Source organism: Pagrus pagrus (genome assembly GCF_965226575.1).
Source record: "Pagrus pagrus genome assembly, chromosome: 8".
Lineage (NCBI taxonomy): Eukaryota > Metazoa > Chordata > Actinopteri > Spariformes > Sparidae > Pagrus > Pagrus pagrus.
The window spans coordinates 33,318,045-33,337,181 of record NC_140192.1 but is presented as its reverse complement, the minus strand read 5'-3'; the positions used below and the strand labels follow the sequence as shown (position 1 = coordinate 33,337,181).

General features: G+C 42.9%; 1 protein-coding gene across 5 annotated transcripts in view; it reads right to left on the bottom strand.

The window, feature by feature from the left end:
- Positions 1 to 19,137, bottom strand: part of apba1a (amyloid beta (A4) precursor protein-binding, family A, member 1a) — a 155,015-nt gene that overhangs the window by 47,539 nt on the left and 88,339 nt on the right. For all 5 annotated transcript variants that reach the window (XR_014623110.1, XR_014623111.1, XM_084359611.1 and 2 more), the window contains exon 2: positions 3,439 to 5,053. Coding sequence is in view for 3 of the 5 variants with exons in the window: in XM_084359611.1 (XP_084215737.1) it covers positions 3,439 to 4,944 (1,506 nt within the window). In the remaining 2 variants the exon portion in view is untranslated. The remainder of the gene's footprint in view (positions 1 to 3,438; positions 5,054 to 19,137) is intronic.

Sequence of the window (19,137 nt, the reverse complement as noted above, 5' to 3'; positions counted from 1 at the left end):
AGTACACAAGCAACAGAATATTTAACAAGGTCTGGTCATTTGTAGACATTTTTTATCTTTAAAATCTATTTCACTACAAATCTTTTTGGGAGGGACTGAATGATGCATTCATCTCTTTAGTCATGACAGACTCAACTCACCTACAGTACCTGACAGTACAGAGGTAAATACAGTAGTTTTGACTCTCCTACAGTTATCATCTTTATTTAGTAACTTCTCAGTTTGAGATTGTAAAATGATTAACAACAGATTTTGTTGAATTGTTATAGAGAAAATGACCCCACAATATATAAAGTAGTTAAAATAGCTCCACTTCCATACATTATAAATACATAATACTTGTATTTTTTATACTTTAAGTAAACCATGCTGATTTGTACTTGTACTTTGAAAAACGCAAACTGCAGCACTTTTCTTCAAACAGAGCAGTTTTACAGCGTGCTGTTATTTTACTGAAGTGAAGGATCAATACTTCCTCCACCAACATCACTGTCACAAGATGACAGACTTCTCTACATGCTGGTTTATCAAGGGGTTTCATTCAGTTATTTTTCTCTGCTGAGAGAGAAAGAGGCATCTCAGAAAAGAAAAGACCAACAATGACAAACTTTTGAATCCAGTCAGCAGACCTAAACACAATGTCATGGTCATGAGACACCATTTCTTGTACCGAGGCATAAGATGATAGAATCCATTGAATCCTTATTTCCAAAATATGGAACAAAACAATGAGAAATCTGCTCTTACAAACACACAAGCTGAGACAATTGATTCCACCACTGCTACAAATACAAACCATCACGTCCACACTGATGGAAACATCACCATAAACTCTTCAAACTGAGCCCACCTCGTCATCATCATGTCGCTCACTCTGCTGCCTCTGCTTGACTTGTTCTTCCTCAAGCTTCTCTACTTGATACATCCAAAAGTTTTCCATGGCTTTTAGTAAATGCACAAACCCAGCAGAACCTCAACCAATTCCCCAGATGAACTGGTGTTGAGAGTGGCAGTGCAATGCTAAATGTAACACCAGAGTCTACAGACTGGGAGTCGGCTGCTCAGGTGACACTCCGGATTATGTATCAGGAGTCGTCATGGAATCAACAGGTTGGGTCAGTTTGTTGGCCTGGTTCTGCTCTGCTGACAGTGTGACATCATCTCATATTTATTCATCAAAGTAATTCACAATGTGTGTTGTGGACACATTAATCTAAATAAGAAGTTTACAGCAGAAGTGTTACTAAACCAACCCAAGCTGCAGGTGAGTCCTGATCATGCTGATGTCAACAGGAAAACAAGACTCGTCATTCTGTCATTGGATCCTCACTGAATTATTCAGCTTGTCTTGCCCTTTACCTTTCTCTCTGACCCTCACTCAATAAATCATGGGGGGAGGATTTCTATTCAGGCTGAGTACAATGTTTGTATTAATCATCATGGCTAGTACAGCTGTATTGTGTAATGCGTAATTTGAGGGACAGCACTATCCAAAGACAAGTTGGTTCCACCTGATGCTGGACAGGCGCTGAGAAGATTTCTGAAGGGACCATTTGGATCCTTGGGTTTATGAAGTTGTATGCAGTCCTGATTTTGTTTTATAAATCTCAAATCATTGTGGAAACAGGCGCACATGCACAAACTTAATTTCTACTCCTGCATTTATCCATAAATGGATGTAGAATTCCCCCTTAACATCGTTTGTATATCATATATCAATACAACTGTGGAACAACTGTGTTTCAACAAACGAGGTTCTCCAGCAGAACCAGAACAGCTGTCATTACACACAGCAACACACTGTTGCTATTTATAGTGCTGTGCCCACACGTGTACCTATAAACTATAATGGTGGTTATATTTCAGTCCTCATTATCTAACATCAGAAGGATGAGCAATGATTAATCTATAGAGCTCATACTGAAACAGGCTTTACAAAGTTCCACAGTTCAGGATCAAATAAAGAGATTAGTTTAGAAAGTTTAGAAATGACACAATCAGTGACGCTGAACCAGCTGCAACAGTGTCAGCTGGTAGTGTCTTCAGTTTGTGAGTGTCTCTGTGTGTGTCCTCATGGCCAGTTGTGTTGGTGACGCCTTTTGTAGAAGTGATTTTGAGTATTTTGAAAGGTGTTTATGCTTCTGTGGACAGATCTTTGTCAGCACCACAGCATCACAACCATGCAAGATGCAGTCATGTAACTTTACAGGTGTGTAGTTGAGATAAAAATGTGAGTTCAGAGGTTGGTGTGGTCTGACCCATGTGTATTGAGTACTGATGTAATAATATATGAATCACTACTAAGTAACATGAGTTGGAACCTGAACATGCTGCTGGGTGTTGAGGCTGGTGTGATCCCATGGTAAGATGGTCTCTAGTTTACTCTAATCTTACATCTCTCACCTTATAATGTATGTCTATCTCATCATTTCACCTGCAGATATCTCTAGAAAAACAGGTGTACACCTGAAGTATGCGTGAGGTACATACTCTCTCAGTGCACCTTCTTTCTTTATGAATATCAGTTTATGTGTGGGAAAAGGCATATGCATGCTTTTTGCGCATAGACATCGTTTATACATCTGTTCACCACTCACTGCTGTCTTCTGAGACTAGGTGCTATTCTGCCGCTGTTCAAAAATATACACATACAACTCATACAACAACTCTAAGGCTCACATGTTAAAACTTGTTTGTTTACTATGATCACAAAATAAATGCATATACACAATATATCTTCAGCTCCACTGTTATTAGCGCCAGGGGGATATAAAAACATCAGACTAAGAAATCAAATCTTTTAAATGTTGTTTTCACTGACGTGTCCAATCAATTGAACGTGGAAATCTAAAACCAAGTATAACAGGACTGGTTCAGCTACAGTGCTGCTCTGCACACACAACTACTCTAACTACACATACGATAGGGAAGAAAACACACACAAAGCCTGAACAGACGCTCTATGTTGACGGCTGAAACAGCTCCTGTGTGGACAACATAAAACCTAGAATATATCTGAGCTGTAGCTTAAAAGAGGATTCCTGCAGGTCTGTGTTCCTGTGCTGACATGTGTGCTCTGTCCCACACAGAGGTGATATGTTGTGATGTTTTGCCTCTGAGCTGCAATTTGTTGAACTGGAAGGCCAGTGTACCCTTTCAGTTCACTTTATCACAGCTTGTTATTGTGTCTGACACATTGAGACTCTGAGCAAGATGAGTTGTATTGTGTAACTAATGCTGCTGAGGTTGGCTGTGTGGAGTCTGCAGTGATATGTGGTGTGATATTTTTTTCATTAATGGATATTTCTGGCCTCCGTTGGCTTTACATAGTAAATGTGCAAAAAGTAACACATTCATATGCGCGCAACAGCTGACTACCAGAACAGCCATGTTACCCGATACAAGTTGATCAATAATAGTCAGAGCTGCGGTACTTACATCGGCCCCCAGTGTTTGCTGTAGGTCACACTCTGCAGTGGGGCTCAGGTCCTGTCTCATGACCCAAATGGGCTCCTTAGGCTCATCAGGCGTGTAGGGAGATCTCACTGTTCTGTTCTTAACCTCCTCTATAGCCTCCTTAATGTCCTTGATGGCTAGGGATATGGCATCCCTCTTCTCCTGACTGTTCCTCAATGCTTCAGGCTCCGGTTGGAGCTCAGGTTGGGGCTTTCCTTCATCCTGCGGTAGTTCATTTTCTTCATCTATGGTGTCTTCGGCAGCACAATGAAGACTCTGAGAGCTGAGGCTTTCTTTGACCTCAGCCACGATACTATCAATGTCCTCCTCCTGGTCGCAGCTGTCAGCACGTGGGTATGGAGCAAACTCAGCCTCCTTCTCTGGGCTGTCAGATTCACCATCTGAGCGCTCATCGTAGTGGCGCAGGCGGGAGCCCACTGCCTCCTGCTGATGGTAGTCTCCACCTCCCACCCGGCCCTCCAACAGCTGGAAGCCGGCCCTCCTCTGTTGGAGAGACTCTGTGTCCTCAGCTGTGTTGGCAGCAGATGAAACTGATGGGGGGGCATCACAGATTTCCTCGTAAACATGCTCAGAGAGTGAGTAAATATCATATGGCTCAGAGTAGGCTTCGTCCACAAGTCCAGCATCTAAACTGTCCAAGCTCTGACCTGCCAAGATGTCGGGCCGTCCCCCAGTGTGGCTGAGGGGCTGGGTGTAGACGTAGTTTGAGTAGCCAGCATTCAGCATCTCCTCTGCTTCATCCCGTCTCTGGGGGTTTTGGATATCCGGCAGGGGGTCACGTGGTAGGGGCGGGGGCTGAGGAGGATAGTTAGGATGTGGATGGACATGTTGCTGCTCAGCCTCAGCACTCTCAGTGTAGCCCTCTGCCTCTGGCCGTAGTTGGACTCCGTAGTTCCCCACCTCGTCCTCTGCCTCTGGCTGCCCCTCAGGCTCCAGAGACATCATCACCAGGCCATCATCCCCCTCAGCCCGGTCAGTATGGGTGTGGAAGCCACTCTCAGTGCTCGCTGAGCGGGCCAGCACTGAATCATCCCTCTCTCGTTCATCTTCCTGGGTCCTCGCTGCATGGTGCTGTTTCTCCTGTTGTTGTGCTAACTGTTGTGCTCTCTCGGCCTCTCTCTGCTGTCTCTGTCTGTGCCTCTGCTGCTGGGCTCTGATCCGGGCCTCGCTGTCCCCTTGTCTGCGATATCGTGTCACAGCAGGTCGGGGAATTGGCTGGGGCTGTGGAGACTGAGCTCCATGTTGTAGCTCCATGTCTTGTTCCTCCTGTGGCCTGCGCTGCTGTGGTGGCCTGGCTCGACCGCCAGCACTTCCTCTAGCAGGGGCTTCACAGCGTCTATATCGCTTTTCCTGGTTGCTGTGGTTGTGGGACCGACTGTTGTGGTTGTTGTGGCGGATGCAAGGAGCGGCATCGGTCTCCTCCATCACTTCCTGGCCAAGCTCCATCTCCTCAGGGTTCATGGCCATCTGGGTCTGGTTGGTTTGGGGTTGGTGTCAGGGAAAGGTTAGGGAGTTTGTCAGTGTCAGCCGGTGCATATGCATGTAAGATGTCAGGGCAAGAGAAGCTGGAAAGAGACTGAAAGCAGAAGAGAAGGGGAGAAAATGTCAGTATAGATAGGAAAATAACCAAGAGAAGAAAGGAGAGAGACAGCGATAAAATAGGTGGTGACATAGTGACTAATCACACGGTTAAATAGCAAATTACTGTAGCTGGCAGGCTAGTACTACTCAGCAATCCAATAACATTCATAACTTGGTTGCTAACCAGACAATAACACAGTTTATTAAAGAGTATTTGTATCATTGATATTTGTCTCACAACTGTCTGCAGAGCCATGCCTCTTTTCTTGGGCAGCACAGTGCAACACAGTGAATGGATAATGACAGTTTACTCAGTTTTAGACTCACTGGCACTTCATTCCCTTAAGGGGCCAGTATACTTCATTGAAAGTGCTTGTCAGATGGACAAAAAGTTTAAACTAAACTCTGAATATTCACCTCAGATTAAGTTATTCTGATCTTTTATCAAACCTTATTTGATCAGGTAAGTCCTACTGAGGTAAACATTTCATTTTCAAGGGAGATCAGAGTTTATGTCAAAAATATTGAGCAACCCATACAATGAGATACAGGTTATGGACAATATAATCAACCATATAATCTGCCCATACAATTCACCAGTGTTTTTATTGTTGCTGTGTACATTCCTCTAGATGCAAACTAAAAAGAAAAGCAGTGCAGGAATTGTATGATGTCATCAAAAAGCAACATGACTAAATTTCACCAGCATGTCCACATCTCCACCAGAGGAAGGTATATTCAAATATTCCTGGCAGCTACAAAGCCCTCCTATGTCCTCACTTTGGCCTATCATATCATATTTCTCCGCTTCTTGTGCCTACTTACTCATAGTTGATGAAGAGGGTCAAACCATCAGTTAAAACTGTTAAAGTGTGAACAGATGAAGCTACAGCAGCCCTACAGGACTGTTTTGAGTGCACAAACAGGCAAATGTTCAGAGATGCTGCCACTCAGAATAACAACATCAGTCTTGAGGAATATAGATCTTCAGTGTCATCATGTATCAGTAAATGTGTTGATGACGTGGTGATCGTAATAACAGTAAGATCATTCCCAAATCAGAAGGCCTGGATGAATGGAGAGGTGATGGTGAGGTCTATCCAGAGCCAAAAAGCTGCCTTTCAGTCAGGTGACAAGGAAACGGTCTGCATTTCTATAGCGCTTTTCTAGTCCTCTCGGTGAGCTCAAAGCGCTTTACAATACATGCCACATTCACCCATTCACACACACAATTATACACTAATGCCAGAGGCTGCCATGCAAGGTGCCAGCTGCTCATCAGGAGCAATTTGGGGTTCAGTATCTTGCTCAAGGATACTTCGGCATGTAGAACCAGTGACCTTCTGGTCGCTAGACGACCCGCTCTGCTTCCTGAGCTACAGCCGCCCCCAGGAAGCATACATCACCACCAGAGCAAGACTGAAAGCTGGCAGCAAGGAGGCAAAGAGGAGACATCAGCAGAGACTGGAGAGAGACCTCAACAGCAGCAGCACAAAAGACAAATGGGAGGTGATTCAAAATGTCACTGGCTACAAAAGTAGGGGTGCCCCCATTATGTATGTGGCCAAGTTGCAGGATGAGCTTAACACATTTTATGCTCACTTTGGTCTCCTCCACAAAGACTCAGCTGTGAAGTCTACTCTGCCTCCGGAGGACCGAACACTGTCAGTAACCACAGTGGATGTGAGAAAAATTCTGCTGAGAGTGAATATAAATAAGACTGCTGGTCCAGATAATTGACAATTTTAATACCTTTTTAACATCTATATATATATATATATATATATATATATATATATATATATGTACATCATTGCTGCAACATCAACACATCTACTGCAACACAAAGTCCCATCAGTCATGATTCATTAAATTCTGCTCATCATTTCAAAGACACCGGAGTTGATTCAATGTTCTGAACAATAATCACCCAAAACAAAGTTATTTCTTCATTTTCTGTAATTGTTCTCAGAGTCTGCTCATTTTGACCCCGCTGAATCACATCATTTTCTCTTAATGAGTCAGTCAAACTAGCTGTAATCAGACCGCTTCTTAAAAAGCCTAGTCTTGATCCAGAAGCTTTAGCCAACTATAGACCTATATCCAACCTCCCTTTCCTCTCCAAGATCCTTGAGAAAGCAGTCGCCAACCAGCTATGTGACTTTCTTCATAACAATAGTTTATATGAGGATTTTCAATCAGGTTTTAGAGCACATCATAGCACAGAGACGGCACTGGTGAAAGTTACAAATGACCTCCTAATCGCTTCTGACAAAGGACTTGTCTCTGTCCTGGTCTTGCTAGATCTTAGTGCTGCATTTGATACCATTGATCATCACATTCTACTACAGAGACTGGAACACTTAATTGGCATTAAAGGACCCGCATAAAACTGGTTTAAGTCCTATTTATCAAATCGATTTCAGTTTGTACATGTTAATGATGAGTCATCCCTGTATACCAAGGTTAGTCATGGTGTTCCTCAAGGCTCCGTGCTTGGACCCATACTATTCACCTTATATATGCTCCCTCTAGGAAATATAATTTGGAAACACACCATAAACTTTCATTGTTACGCAGATGATACCCAGTTATACCTATCAATAAAGCCAGATGAAACTAATCAGCTAACTAAACTCCATGCATGTCTCAAGGACATTAAGACCTGGATGACCTGCAATTTTCTGCTGTTAAATTCAGATAAAACTGAAGTTATAGTACTTGGTCCTAAACACCTTAGAGATGCATTATCTAATGATATAGCTAGTTTGGATGGCATTAACTTGGCCTCCAGCACCACCGTCAGGAATCTGGGAGTTATCTTTGATCAAGATATGTCCTTCAACTCCCACATAAAACAAATTTCAAGGTCTGCATTTTTTCATCTACGTAACATTGCAAAAATCAGGCCCATCCTGTCTCAAAAAGACGCAGAAAAGCTAGTCCATGCATTTGTTACTTCCAGGCTGGACTATTGTAACTCTCGATTATCAGGCTGCCCTAACAAGTCTCTAAAGAGTCTCCAGCTGGTCCAGAATGCTGCAGCACTTGTACTGACAGGAACTAAGAAAAGAGATCATATTACTCCTGTATTGGCCTCTCTGCACTGGCTCCCTGTAAAATCAAGAATAGAGTTTAAAATCCTAACCCTAAGGGTTAGGGTTTGGGTTAGGCATTATGTGCATTTTATTATTATTGCTGTAATACCTCTTCATGTACTTTCATTCCTGTCAACCATCTATTATAATTGTATACATTGTGATCTCGTTGATCTGCTCTGTACATGCGACATCTATTGCACGTCTGTCCGTCCTGGGAGAGGGATCCCTCCTCTGTGGCTCTTCCTGAGGTTTCTTCCGCATTTTTTTTTCCCTGTTAAAAGGGCTTTTTTTGGGGCAAGTTTTTCCTCACTCGAATCGAGGGTCGAAGGACAGAGGGTGTCGTCTCTGTACAGACTGTAAAGCCCTCTGAGGCAAACTGTGATTTGTGAATTTGGGCTATACAAATAAAATTTGATTTGATTTGATTTGATTTGATTAATGGACAGACCATAAAAAGATACAGGCAGAGAGAAAACCCTTTGTGGAAGAAGGTAAACAGGAATAATGTTTTCACAGAAGAGTGAGGGTAACATAATGAGGACACATTAATACAGAGCCATAGAAAGACAGTATGCCTATTGGTGCTGTGGTGGGGTAAATCGTCATAGCATTCAGTTAGCCTGTTGCCATCTCAGTAAAATGGAAGATTGATCTTGAATACTTTGGCTCAGATAAACACAACAAATAAGGACCAAGCAAACAGAGACAGTGCTGAACTGAACCAGCCTTCAGAATGAAACCAGACTAACAGTGTAACGCTCCAGCAGTGGCCCCCTGAGGCTGCAGTGTTCATTACACACCACAACATCAATGTGGTGAATGGAATGAAGCAGTGTTAACACATCAACAAAAATCATGCCATTTATTTTGCAGTCATAAGCAACTTTAAAATGATGATGCATGATCATTAAAAATATGTTAAGGATCAACAGACTAGTATTATAATTGACACAAATCCACAAGTGCCAGGATGCCTCACTGAAAGAATGGGTGGCAGTTTGGATGCAATAACCATAAATCAAAATTCAAAGACCTTATGTTCTTTACATGTCTGATAGTAAACAATATATAACATCTTAATATGCTTATTCCATTGGTAAAATGCTAAAACACTGACTGTGACTTTGTGCGGCATGTTGTGTTTTGGTGTTTTGGAGTGAAAATGATGGATGAACAATTTGTTTTTCTGTTGATTTATTCTTTTTTACAGGAATGCATCTCTGTCGGGCCAATAAGATGATTCTTTAATAATGCACATGAAGTGCAAAGCATTTTATGTCTGTATCTGCCAGTGGGCCTTCCAGCTTCAAACTGTGACGCTCTACCTACCCCCACACATCAGTGTTGCAGGTAAAGGGCTCTGCAGTTTAGCAATAAGTTAGCAAGTTACATCATTTACATATGTTCACTTTCATACGTAACAACAACAAATCATTCTTGACTCTTGGTGACAAACAGGACACAGGCTCCAGTCACCGGAGTCGATTCTATGACTGATGCAGCCCTCCAGCCAACCCACTTATTTCTCTCTCCTTATACTGCTGCACCTGATGGGTGTTTCAAGAAGTGAAAAAATATGTGCCTGTTTCAGTTTTGGCATCAGCCACTGGACAAAATGTGTTTAAAAAATATCTGCATTTTTGCTATCAGCAAAAATGTAATATCATCTACTTTTTTATCTTACAACATGGGTAATAAAGCTAAGCATGCTCTATATCATTCAAATCAATGTTCATTTAAGGTCAGTAGACGGAAAAAAAAATATTGTTCAGTCTCAACCACGACCCAGAGACCAGTGTTCAGTGGAACATGCAGAGAAGTGGGTCACTGTGGAGAGAGACCTACAGGCCATGATACACAGAGACAAGTTGGCTTATTTCCATAAAAATAGATAGAAATAGGTAGTCTAGCATTTTCCAGCCCAGATTCATCATTATTACACAGAAACAAATTACAATCTGCTTTTACAGTGTTAAAAGTGACACTGTGCAGTGTGAAAAATGTGTCCATTGATTTATTTGGGTGCAGTGGAACAAGTTGTACACATAACACCAGTATTCCCAAATCTAATATTCACTGCACAAATCTCTGGCTATATCCAACAGGACAATGATCCAAACACACATCAGAAGTGGTAAATGAACGGATCAATCAGGCTAGAATTGAAGTTTTGGAATGGTCTTCCCAAAGTCCTGACTGGAACCTCATCAGATAGTACAGCGGATAACCATGAAAATTGTGCACTTTTTGAAAGAAACATGAAACTTCTACCATAGTTAGGTTATACCATGAGGTTTATTTTCAGATCTGGAGGGAAGTCAGATTTGACCTCTGAGGCCAGGGAGAGGTCAAATCCAAGATGGCCGCCAATAATATTCAAAAATGTCTCACGTTGGTGTCATTTGAAGTCATTTGGACGAAATTAGATCCGGTGTAGCGCCGATATATCCATATAATGCGAGTGACGGGGCATCGACACACAGCCTCTATAATGCATTATCTGCCACGAAACTAGTTCATTTCACCAATATTTTGTTACGATATGCTAGTGCTATTCCCCTCTGAGTCCGGGCTCGTCCGTTATCAACATCAGAGTGGCTGCCACCCAGTGGTTTCCTTTGTCCAGCCCCAGTGAGATGGCTCTGGCATCTCTGAATCCAGGACCAGTGACTGGTTCCAAATGTTGGCCTGAAAGCAAGTACGCTTGATGTGCTGTTTGAGGGTCAGCCTGGGTTGGAGGGATGTTTTCTAAACTCCTGGACTTCTGGGAGAAAAGCTGTTTCCTGGCATCATTCACTTCCATGCTCTCACTGGTTTGGTCATACATGAGCACCACAAATCGTTCCAGCAGTAAGTCAGGTGGCATGACATCTGTATCATCAGATATGCACTCTTCATTGTACGCTTGTTGCAGGAGTGTATAGAGACTTGCAGCCGTGACCTGGTGTGCATGGCGGGTCTTGGTGACATGTTTGGCATGTATGAAGGAATTGGCTGTTCCAGAACTTGCAATGTCAGCCTGGACCAGGGCATTGGTCCAGCCACTGCCTTCTAGCCAGTCTCCCAGCAACTTCAACATGGCCATTTCGATGTGTAGACCACCAAACATGATCACAAAGTGATCTTCTCCATAAGTGTCTGGCCAGGTCCGCTGTATTTGTTTAGCGAGAGCATACAGTGGTTGGTCAGCAGAAAGGACAGGAATCTGACCAGGGTTCACATGTTGAACTGCTCTTTTGATGATTTCCATAGAGTGCCGAATCATTGCTACTGAATGTGCATTGTCAAGAAAGAGAGGCAATAGTGCGTTGATTGCTGCAGGGGGGATGATGGCTTGGTGAACATCAGTGTGGTAGGCAGACCACGATGTCATGCCATCAATGGTAAACGTTTCAACAGCTGTCTTGACTTTTCTGAGCCATGCATACTCATCCTCTGTGGCGGCTGTAGAAACCAGGAGGGTGGAAGGTCTCACAGGACCCTGTACAGGTGGCACACTGAATTCCTTTGTCCGGAGGGTAGCTGGTGGCACGATGGCTGATGGATGCTGCATAAGTGAGATTCCGGTGACGTGGAAGAAATCTTTGGCTGTTGCAGAACTTGGATTATGGTCTATGTTGTCCACAGCTCCTGTTGTGAACAGTCCGTGACGCAACTTTGTTGGGCACACAACATCCTCCATCCTAAATTGCTGGCAGACACCTTTGGCAATGTCTGATGTGATTTGCAGCAGCCTGTCATAGGAAACACACAATCCCAGATTGAACAGTGTGTCAATTAGCACCCTACTTCGGGTAACTGCATGGATCTTGAGGGACAGATATAGAGGGAGTGGAGTTTCTCGGGTGTGCCTTGTATGTGCTGAGCTTGGTGAATCCATGTTCCGTGCCTACTTCTTACTGCTCTAGAGCAGGGGTTTTTCAACCAGTGGTCCCTAGCCAGTTTTCAGACCCCTCTAGCGACTCTTTTTCAAGTGGGACCGTCCCAAGGCAATCACCCAGTCCTTGCGCAACAGTCCCTCCCAGCTGCAGTCACAGCAGGAGAAGTTTACCCCTCGCGTCCAGACTGCGCGTCGCGCATGCACAAAGCCACCACTGGCTGATCCCACCCTGGGTTACAGTCAGGGCTGGATGTAAATGTAAAATGTTCTTTGCCTAAAATAAATCACTGTTCATTTGTAGTTCTAAACATATTAAGGGTGCTTTTTATCTCTCCCACAACGTTATTCCTCTCTCCTACAGCATCCATTACAATTAAATGCACATGGCCAGTTATGCAAATTAGGTGATGACGTCACTTAGCGACTTCTAGCGACTTTTAGGACAGCCAATAGCGACTTTCCTTACTGAGGAGTTGGCAACAGTGGGTGGGCCGCTGTGGTATTGCAGGTGGTCTGTGAAAATGGTCTAGGGGGGTCACCTGGTGATAATTCCGTGCTGTGAAGGAATAAAATTAGCCACACATCCCATGAAATAACAACTTATAACTGAATAATACAGAGACTACAAAGAAATGAATTGAAGAATGTTTTGGGGTACATAAAAAATGAATATTTTGATGTTTTTAAATAAATGCATTTTCTTGAATTCTATTGGTATCAGAAACAGAATGGGCACCCAAAAGTTAGTAGGAAATGACACCTTAAGTGTTTTTCTACTGTGTTTGGTTCCAACGTGAGGCATTTTTGAATATTATTGGCGGCCATCTTGGATTTGACCTCTCCCGACTTCCCTCCAGATCTGAAAATAAACCTCATGGTATAACCTAACTATGGTAGAAGTTTCATGTTTCTTTCAAAAAGTGCACAATTCCCCTTGATTTGAGGGCTTAACCGCTGCACTAAGAACATGTGGACTGTGCTGAAGAAACAAGTCTGTGCCAGGAAGACAACTAATTTATTTGAACTTCACCAATTCTGTCAAGAGGAGCGGTTAAATATTCAGCCAGAGGACTGCCAGAAGCTTGTGGATGGAGATCAAAAGTGCATAATTAAGGTGAACATTTGTCCAAGTATTAGAATTACTGTATGTATATTTTTGATCCAGCAGATTTGGACATATTTTCAGAGGACCCATGATAAATTAATATTTAAACCAAACTGAATGTTTTTTGTGACAAACTAGTTTGTGTTCCACTCATGTAGCAATCATTGGAACTGAAGACTGACATGATGAACATGTTCTTTACAAGTGTATGGAAACTTTTGACCATGACTGTAAACATTATCAGAAAATGTAAGTTATTCCCTTTTCACTCTAGCCCATCCTGGCACCACGAGAAGAGAGCCAAAAGTCAAATTCCAACCTTGGTGCAGTTTAGACAATCATCTATTGGATCTAACAGTTTGGTCCATTTGAATCCTCAGAGACCATCTTTGACAAATCAGCGCTCAACGCTGAATTCTAAATGTGGCTCAGAAACAGAAACCTGGAAAGATGAGAGGGAAGACCCAAACCTTGTTCCTCACACAGTACTCGTCTTTTCTCCAGTAATTCATCACAACAAGGTAGAAATGTGAATATTCATCTTTAAGAGGCACTTAACGTGCATGTGCACGGAGAGACAGACGGGTGCACACACACACACACACACACACACACACAAAAACACACACACACACACACACACACACACACACACAGTACAACTCAAATGAATGTTGAGTCAACTGACAGCTGTAACCCAGATTTCCGGATTCTGCAGGAGATGAAGATAGATAGTAGGCTTCTGAATGAGTCTTCTCTGTTTCCCTTCAACACTACAGTGTTACAGAAATTAACAGCTGATCAGTTCCAGTGTGTTTTAATGACAACTTACAGTATTTATGGTTAACACACTCTCATACAGTGAAAAGGTTGTTCTTATACCACAGTTCAAACATCTTGTGTCTGTTAGAATGTGTTGTAATTGATGGAAAACTACTGTCATGAAATAATACTGTGCTCTGTCAAATGTTTCTGCTCATGACGAAGTTTGTTTATTCTATCCTATGCTGATTAAGTAAGCATGTTAACAAGCCAAACATTCAGGGCTGAAAAATGAATCGAGCCTGTGCCAAAAGCTGCAGTTCCTTGAATTACCACTTGAGGCTGGCTCCAACAGCAGGTCGACTCTCATTAGACTCCATTACAGAAATAAACAAAAAACAGTTTCTGTCTCTAGATCTAATATCCCCACACATGACACTGTACAAGAGTGAATTTCATATAACTCACTCATTGAATTCTATGAAGGCCTACAGTTGTGCATAATTCAGGGTGTGGCTGCTCTGAGTGAAAGTGTCTTCACCTCAGCTAATTCAAGTCAATGGATTTGACCTCTCAGCCGAGTCTGTGGTGTCGATGCCTTTTCAAGAGTTTTTAATGCACATATTGGACAAATAACAGGTCCTGCTGAGCTGAGCTGGGCTAACAGATCAGAGCGGAGGGACAGATGAACTCTGTTAGCCTGAACCAGCAAACAGCTGCTGGAGCTGTCGAGCTCTGAGGAGATGACTGTGGGAGTCACAAATGAGCCAGAAACAGGTGTGACAGAAGACAAAACAACAACAGACCTATTGTTAAGAAGCGTCTATAAAACTCTGGATCAATTATCTTCCTTCATTATTTACACTGTTGGTAACGTGTCATCACTTTGCGCTGGCAGAATCTAGAGCAGCTCTCTCTTCTTTTCTTCACTGGTTCTTGTTGTGGATGGTAGTTTGTAGTTCTTCCCTCTATTTGTCCCGTTCCCACCTTGTTCCTGTTCACCTATTTCATTAGTTAATGAGTCTGTGTCTATTGAAGCCTGTATTTTTCTCTAACTCCATGTCAGTCCTGCATTCTCTGTCCCCGTCCTGCTTTACTCCTCATGTTCCAGCTCTTCACAGCTCTGTACTTGATGAAGTTTTTTGTATTTCTCTTTAGTGTTTTTGGACTTTTCTTTGTCTGCCTTTTGTCCCTAGCTTTTTGTACTCCATGCCTTTGTTGACTGCATTTTTTGTATTCTGGTTTGTGGAGTATCAGCTTATTATTAAAGCTGGCTTATTTTTTCAACCTGCCTGCCTTTTTGTGTCTTGCATATGTCCCTTTTTTGTTGAACCTTGACAGGCCCGTTTGGTAGCAGAACACCTCAAGTCCGCTGGGCACATCTTTGTTACCTGAAGTGTTTGCCACGGTTTTGTTCCGTCCTCCCCGCGACTTCATATCCCACTGGGAAGCTTTCAGATCGGAGTGTCATGCCTGCCTGATGTTGTTAACTTGCACAGATTGTATTTATTTAATCATTTTTCCTTGATTTTTGTGCTTCTTCTGTGGTTGAGAAGCTACACAGTTAAATCATTTCATTATTTGTCCGTTTTAAGCGTGTTAATTGTTGACTTCGGCACACAGCTGACTGACGCCTCCAAACGCATTGCCTATTTAGAGTCTAAGACGGAAGACCTAGAAAATCAGGCTCGGAGAAAGAACTTAAGACTGGTAGGGCTCCCCGAAAACGCTGAAAAGACCCAGCCCATGATTGATTACATCCAGCATATGTTGCCGGTCTGGCTGGGGCTCGACGCCGCCAAGTCGTTCACCTTGGAAAGAGCACACCGCACTCTGGCAAGACCAAGACCGGATCAGAGCAGATCTGTAATCATTCGTTTCCTGTGATTTCAAGACCGCGAGTTTGTCTTCAACACATTCAAATAACGCTCGCTCACTCACGATGGTCACAAAATCTTCTTTGCTCAAGATTTATCAGCGGAAACCATGAAGGTGCGGAGCCCATTCAATGCAGTGAGGAAAAAGTTCATTGAAGTTTCAAAGGTTAAGTGTTTTTATATGTCTGGTTCAGTTCTTACTATTTTCATTTATTCTATTCTTTTATTTTTTGTCAACATGGTCATCTATCTCACTGCACTTGAAGCAACATGGAAAGTCCAAAACTGTCTGATTTAAGATTTACAAGCTGGAATGTCAGGGGACTCAATAAGCTTACTAAACTGAAACAGGTAATGAACAGACTTAAAAACCTACATTCTAAAATATTTTTTCTTCAGGAAATTCATATTAAAGTCACTGAAATTAAACAAGTACAACCTATTTAGCCTGGTCAAGTTATACATGCCAAATATAACAATTATGCTCGGGGGTACTAATTCTTATCCACAAAACAATTCCTTTTCAACTTACTACTACTATCCGGGACCCCCAAGGAAGGTTTGTAATCGCTCAGGGTAGGATCCTGTCTCTCACATTGAATTTGGCCAGCATATGTGGTCCTAATGAGGACAACCCAAATTTTTTGGAAGATTTCTTCTTAACCTTGTCTTCATTGTATGGCCTAAATATTATCGGTGGGGATTTCAATTGCACTTTGAACCCGTCGGTAGACCGCTCTACAAAATGTGATCCCCATAAAAAACAATCTAGAAAAACAATTTCACAATATATCGCAGACTTAAACTTATCTGAAATCTGGAGAAAACTTAACCCAGATAAACTGGAATACTCATGCTACTCAGGAATACATAAGTCGAGGTCTCGCATTGATTATTTTTTAGTATCACAAGTGGATACTGGTACTGGTATCCAAAATTAAGAATTGTTGGTATGACTGTATAGTCATTAGTGATCACTCCCCCATTTCTATGTCTGTACAAATGGAGAAGCTTCAACAGTCTCCCCCTAATTGGCGTCAAGTGAGGTGGCTTAAAAATCCGGAATTTGTTAAATATGCAGAAGATAAGATCGACATCTACTTTCAAATCAACACTAACCAAACTAACGCATGCATTAGGTGGGAAGCCTTCAAGGCGTATATTAGAGGGCAAATTATTAGTTTCACAAGCACTTAAAACAAGAAAAAAAAAGCAGAAAATTAATAAATTAGAGAAGCAAATAAAATCTTTGGAAATAGATATAAATAATAAAGATGACCCTGAGTCTTTTACCGAGAATAGTCGAACGAAGTTTCATTGTACACCTTGTAAAATGACAATAAAAGATTAATTCATTCATTCATTCATTCATTCAAAAAAGAGAGATATATAATGCCATATTATATATATAATATGGCATATATACATATATTATGTCAAAGTGACAGGTCTATTATTCTCTATTGTTCTCTGTGGACCAATGAGATTGCAGTTTTTATGTAAGCCCCGCCCCCGTCCGACCAATGGGGTGATGCCACGTCACAAGCTCCCGCTTCCATGTGAGCCAATGAGAGGGGGGTGATGTCACAAGCTCCCGCCTCCGGTGTTGAACCAATGAGAGGGGGGTGATGTCATCAGTCCTTTTGTCCAAGACACATTGCAACTCAAACGGTGGCAAAAGAGGTAAAACAAGAAAATAGCCAGCTGGCTGACACGTGAAGATTCTACAACTTTGCATTGGAAACAGAAACTGTTAAAAAGATACGCAGAAACAACCATGGATGGGATAGAAGAAGAAGAAGAAGTCGAAAAATCACATACAACTGATTCTACATCACCAGAGCATTGGAAACAGAAAATGCTAAAAAGATACGCAGAAACACCCGCGACGATGGAACAGGGGGTTGATGCTACAAGCAAAGATTCTACATCACCAGAGCAATGAAAACGGGATCTTGTAAAACGGCGTATTCTGAACGTGCTGCTCTCTGAAACACCGGTGACATGCTTTCGGGAAGTATGGGGAGCTCCAAAGAAGCGACTATCACATCTGCGTCGCATTCAGATGCCCCCGCCGGAGGCTCTCCACAAGGAATGGCCGCTGCAGGACGGTGGTTTTTGGGGTAACGCGTTCAACTACAGCGCAAATGAAGCGTGTTTTTATCAACTTAAAAAAGGGGAGAGTTATAACACTTCTGGGTTCAAGGTCACACTCACCTCCATAGACTGGTCTGTCTTGAGCCTGTTGGGTTCAACCACTCTGAAACCAGAAGCCCTTCAAAATGGACAGAGCTAGGAAAGAAAAAGAGCCGGGAACACAATTGTATCCAACATTGTGTGGGAGAACAAAAGTTCAGCCTCTAGCAGATGGTACCTTAGAGCTAGCCATCAGAAGCGCGTGGAAGCAGAGAAGATTGCGGATGATTTTGTCCTGGGGTACAGCGAATGTGGTGTATTTCAGACAGCATTGCGCATTCCTCTCGGGGAATGGTTGAAAGTGATGGAGGAAAATGGGGAGAAGCTTAGACTTCTGTTTGTAGCCAGCCGGGCCTTTACAGACATCATGTGGGTGAAAAGGGTTTTGTAAAACGTAGACACTCCTTCTTTTTCTACAGCAGCCAATCAAGAGTCCCTCCCTCCCTCCTCCTCACCATCTAACATGTTTAAAAGACGCTAGAATTTGCATCTGTTTCACTACTTTTTTTGGCGTGCCTCAAGATGACCTCTCAGGAAACCCTGCTGCTGTCTCCTCCTCCTTCACCACCTCCTCCTCCTCCTTCACCGCCTCCTCCTTCGCCGCCTCCTTCCGACCTTGGAGTCGGAAGGAAACCACCGAGTCCAACGGGTGGGCTGCGTAAACCTAGGCGTACAGCTCCACCACAACGGAGGGTAAGTAGTCTGTTTCCAAAGTGCCGCAAAAAGTTGTTTAGATTTTTGTCGGCCCCTGCAGTACTGTACAGTTCTTATTCTTCTTTACCATCAACCATTCAGGAAGAGAGCGATCCAGAGCCTTTGACTGACTCTCAGCCATCGCCGGCTCCAGCACAATCACCGGCATCACCAACAATACCACCAACACCACCACCATCTCCCGAGCAACGAGAGGACGACTCCGAGGACAGCTCAGATGGGGAAGGGGACATGACTGACGGACATCTGTTGGCCATTCTCATGAACACGGTGAAATCTGTGGTGGTGTACGTGTTGGAGCATGTTCTGGTGTCGTATCGAAAGGAAATATGCAGAGGCTGTGTGGTGAATCATCCTAGCCAGCTCCAGCACCCGTGTCTGGCAGAAGATTCTGACTACTTTTACCTGTCACACTTTGACCCTGTGAACAAAAGACTCTGGAAA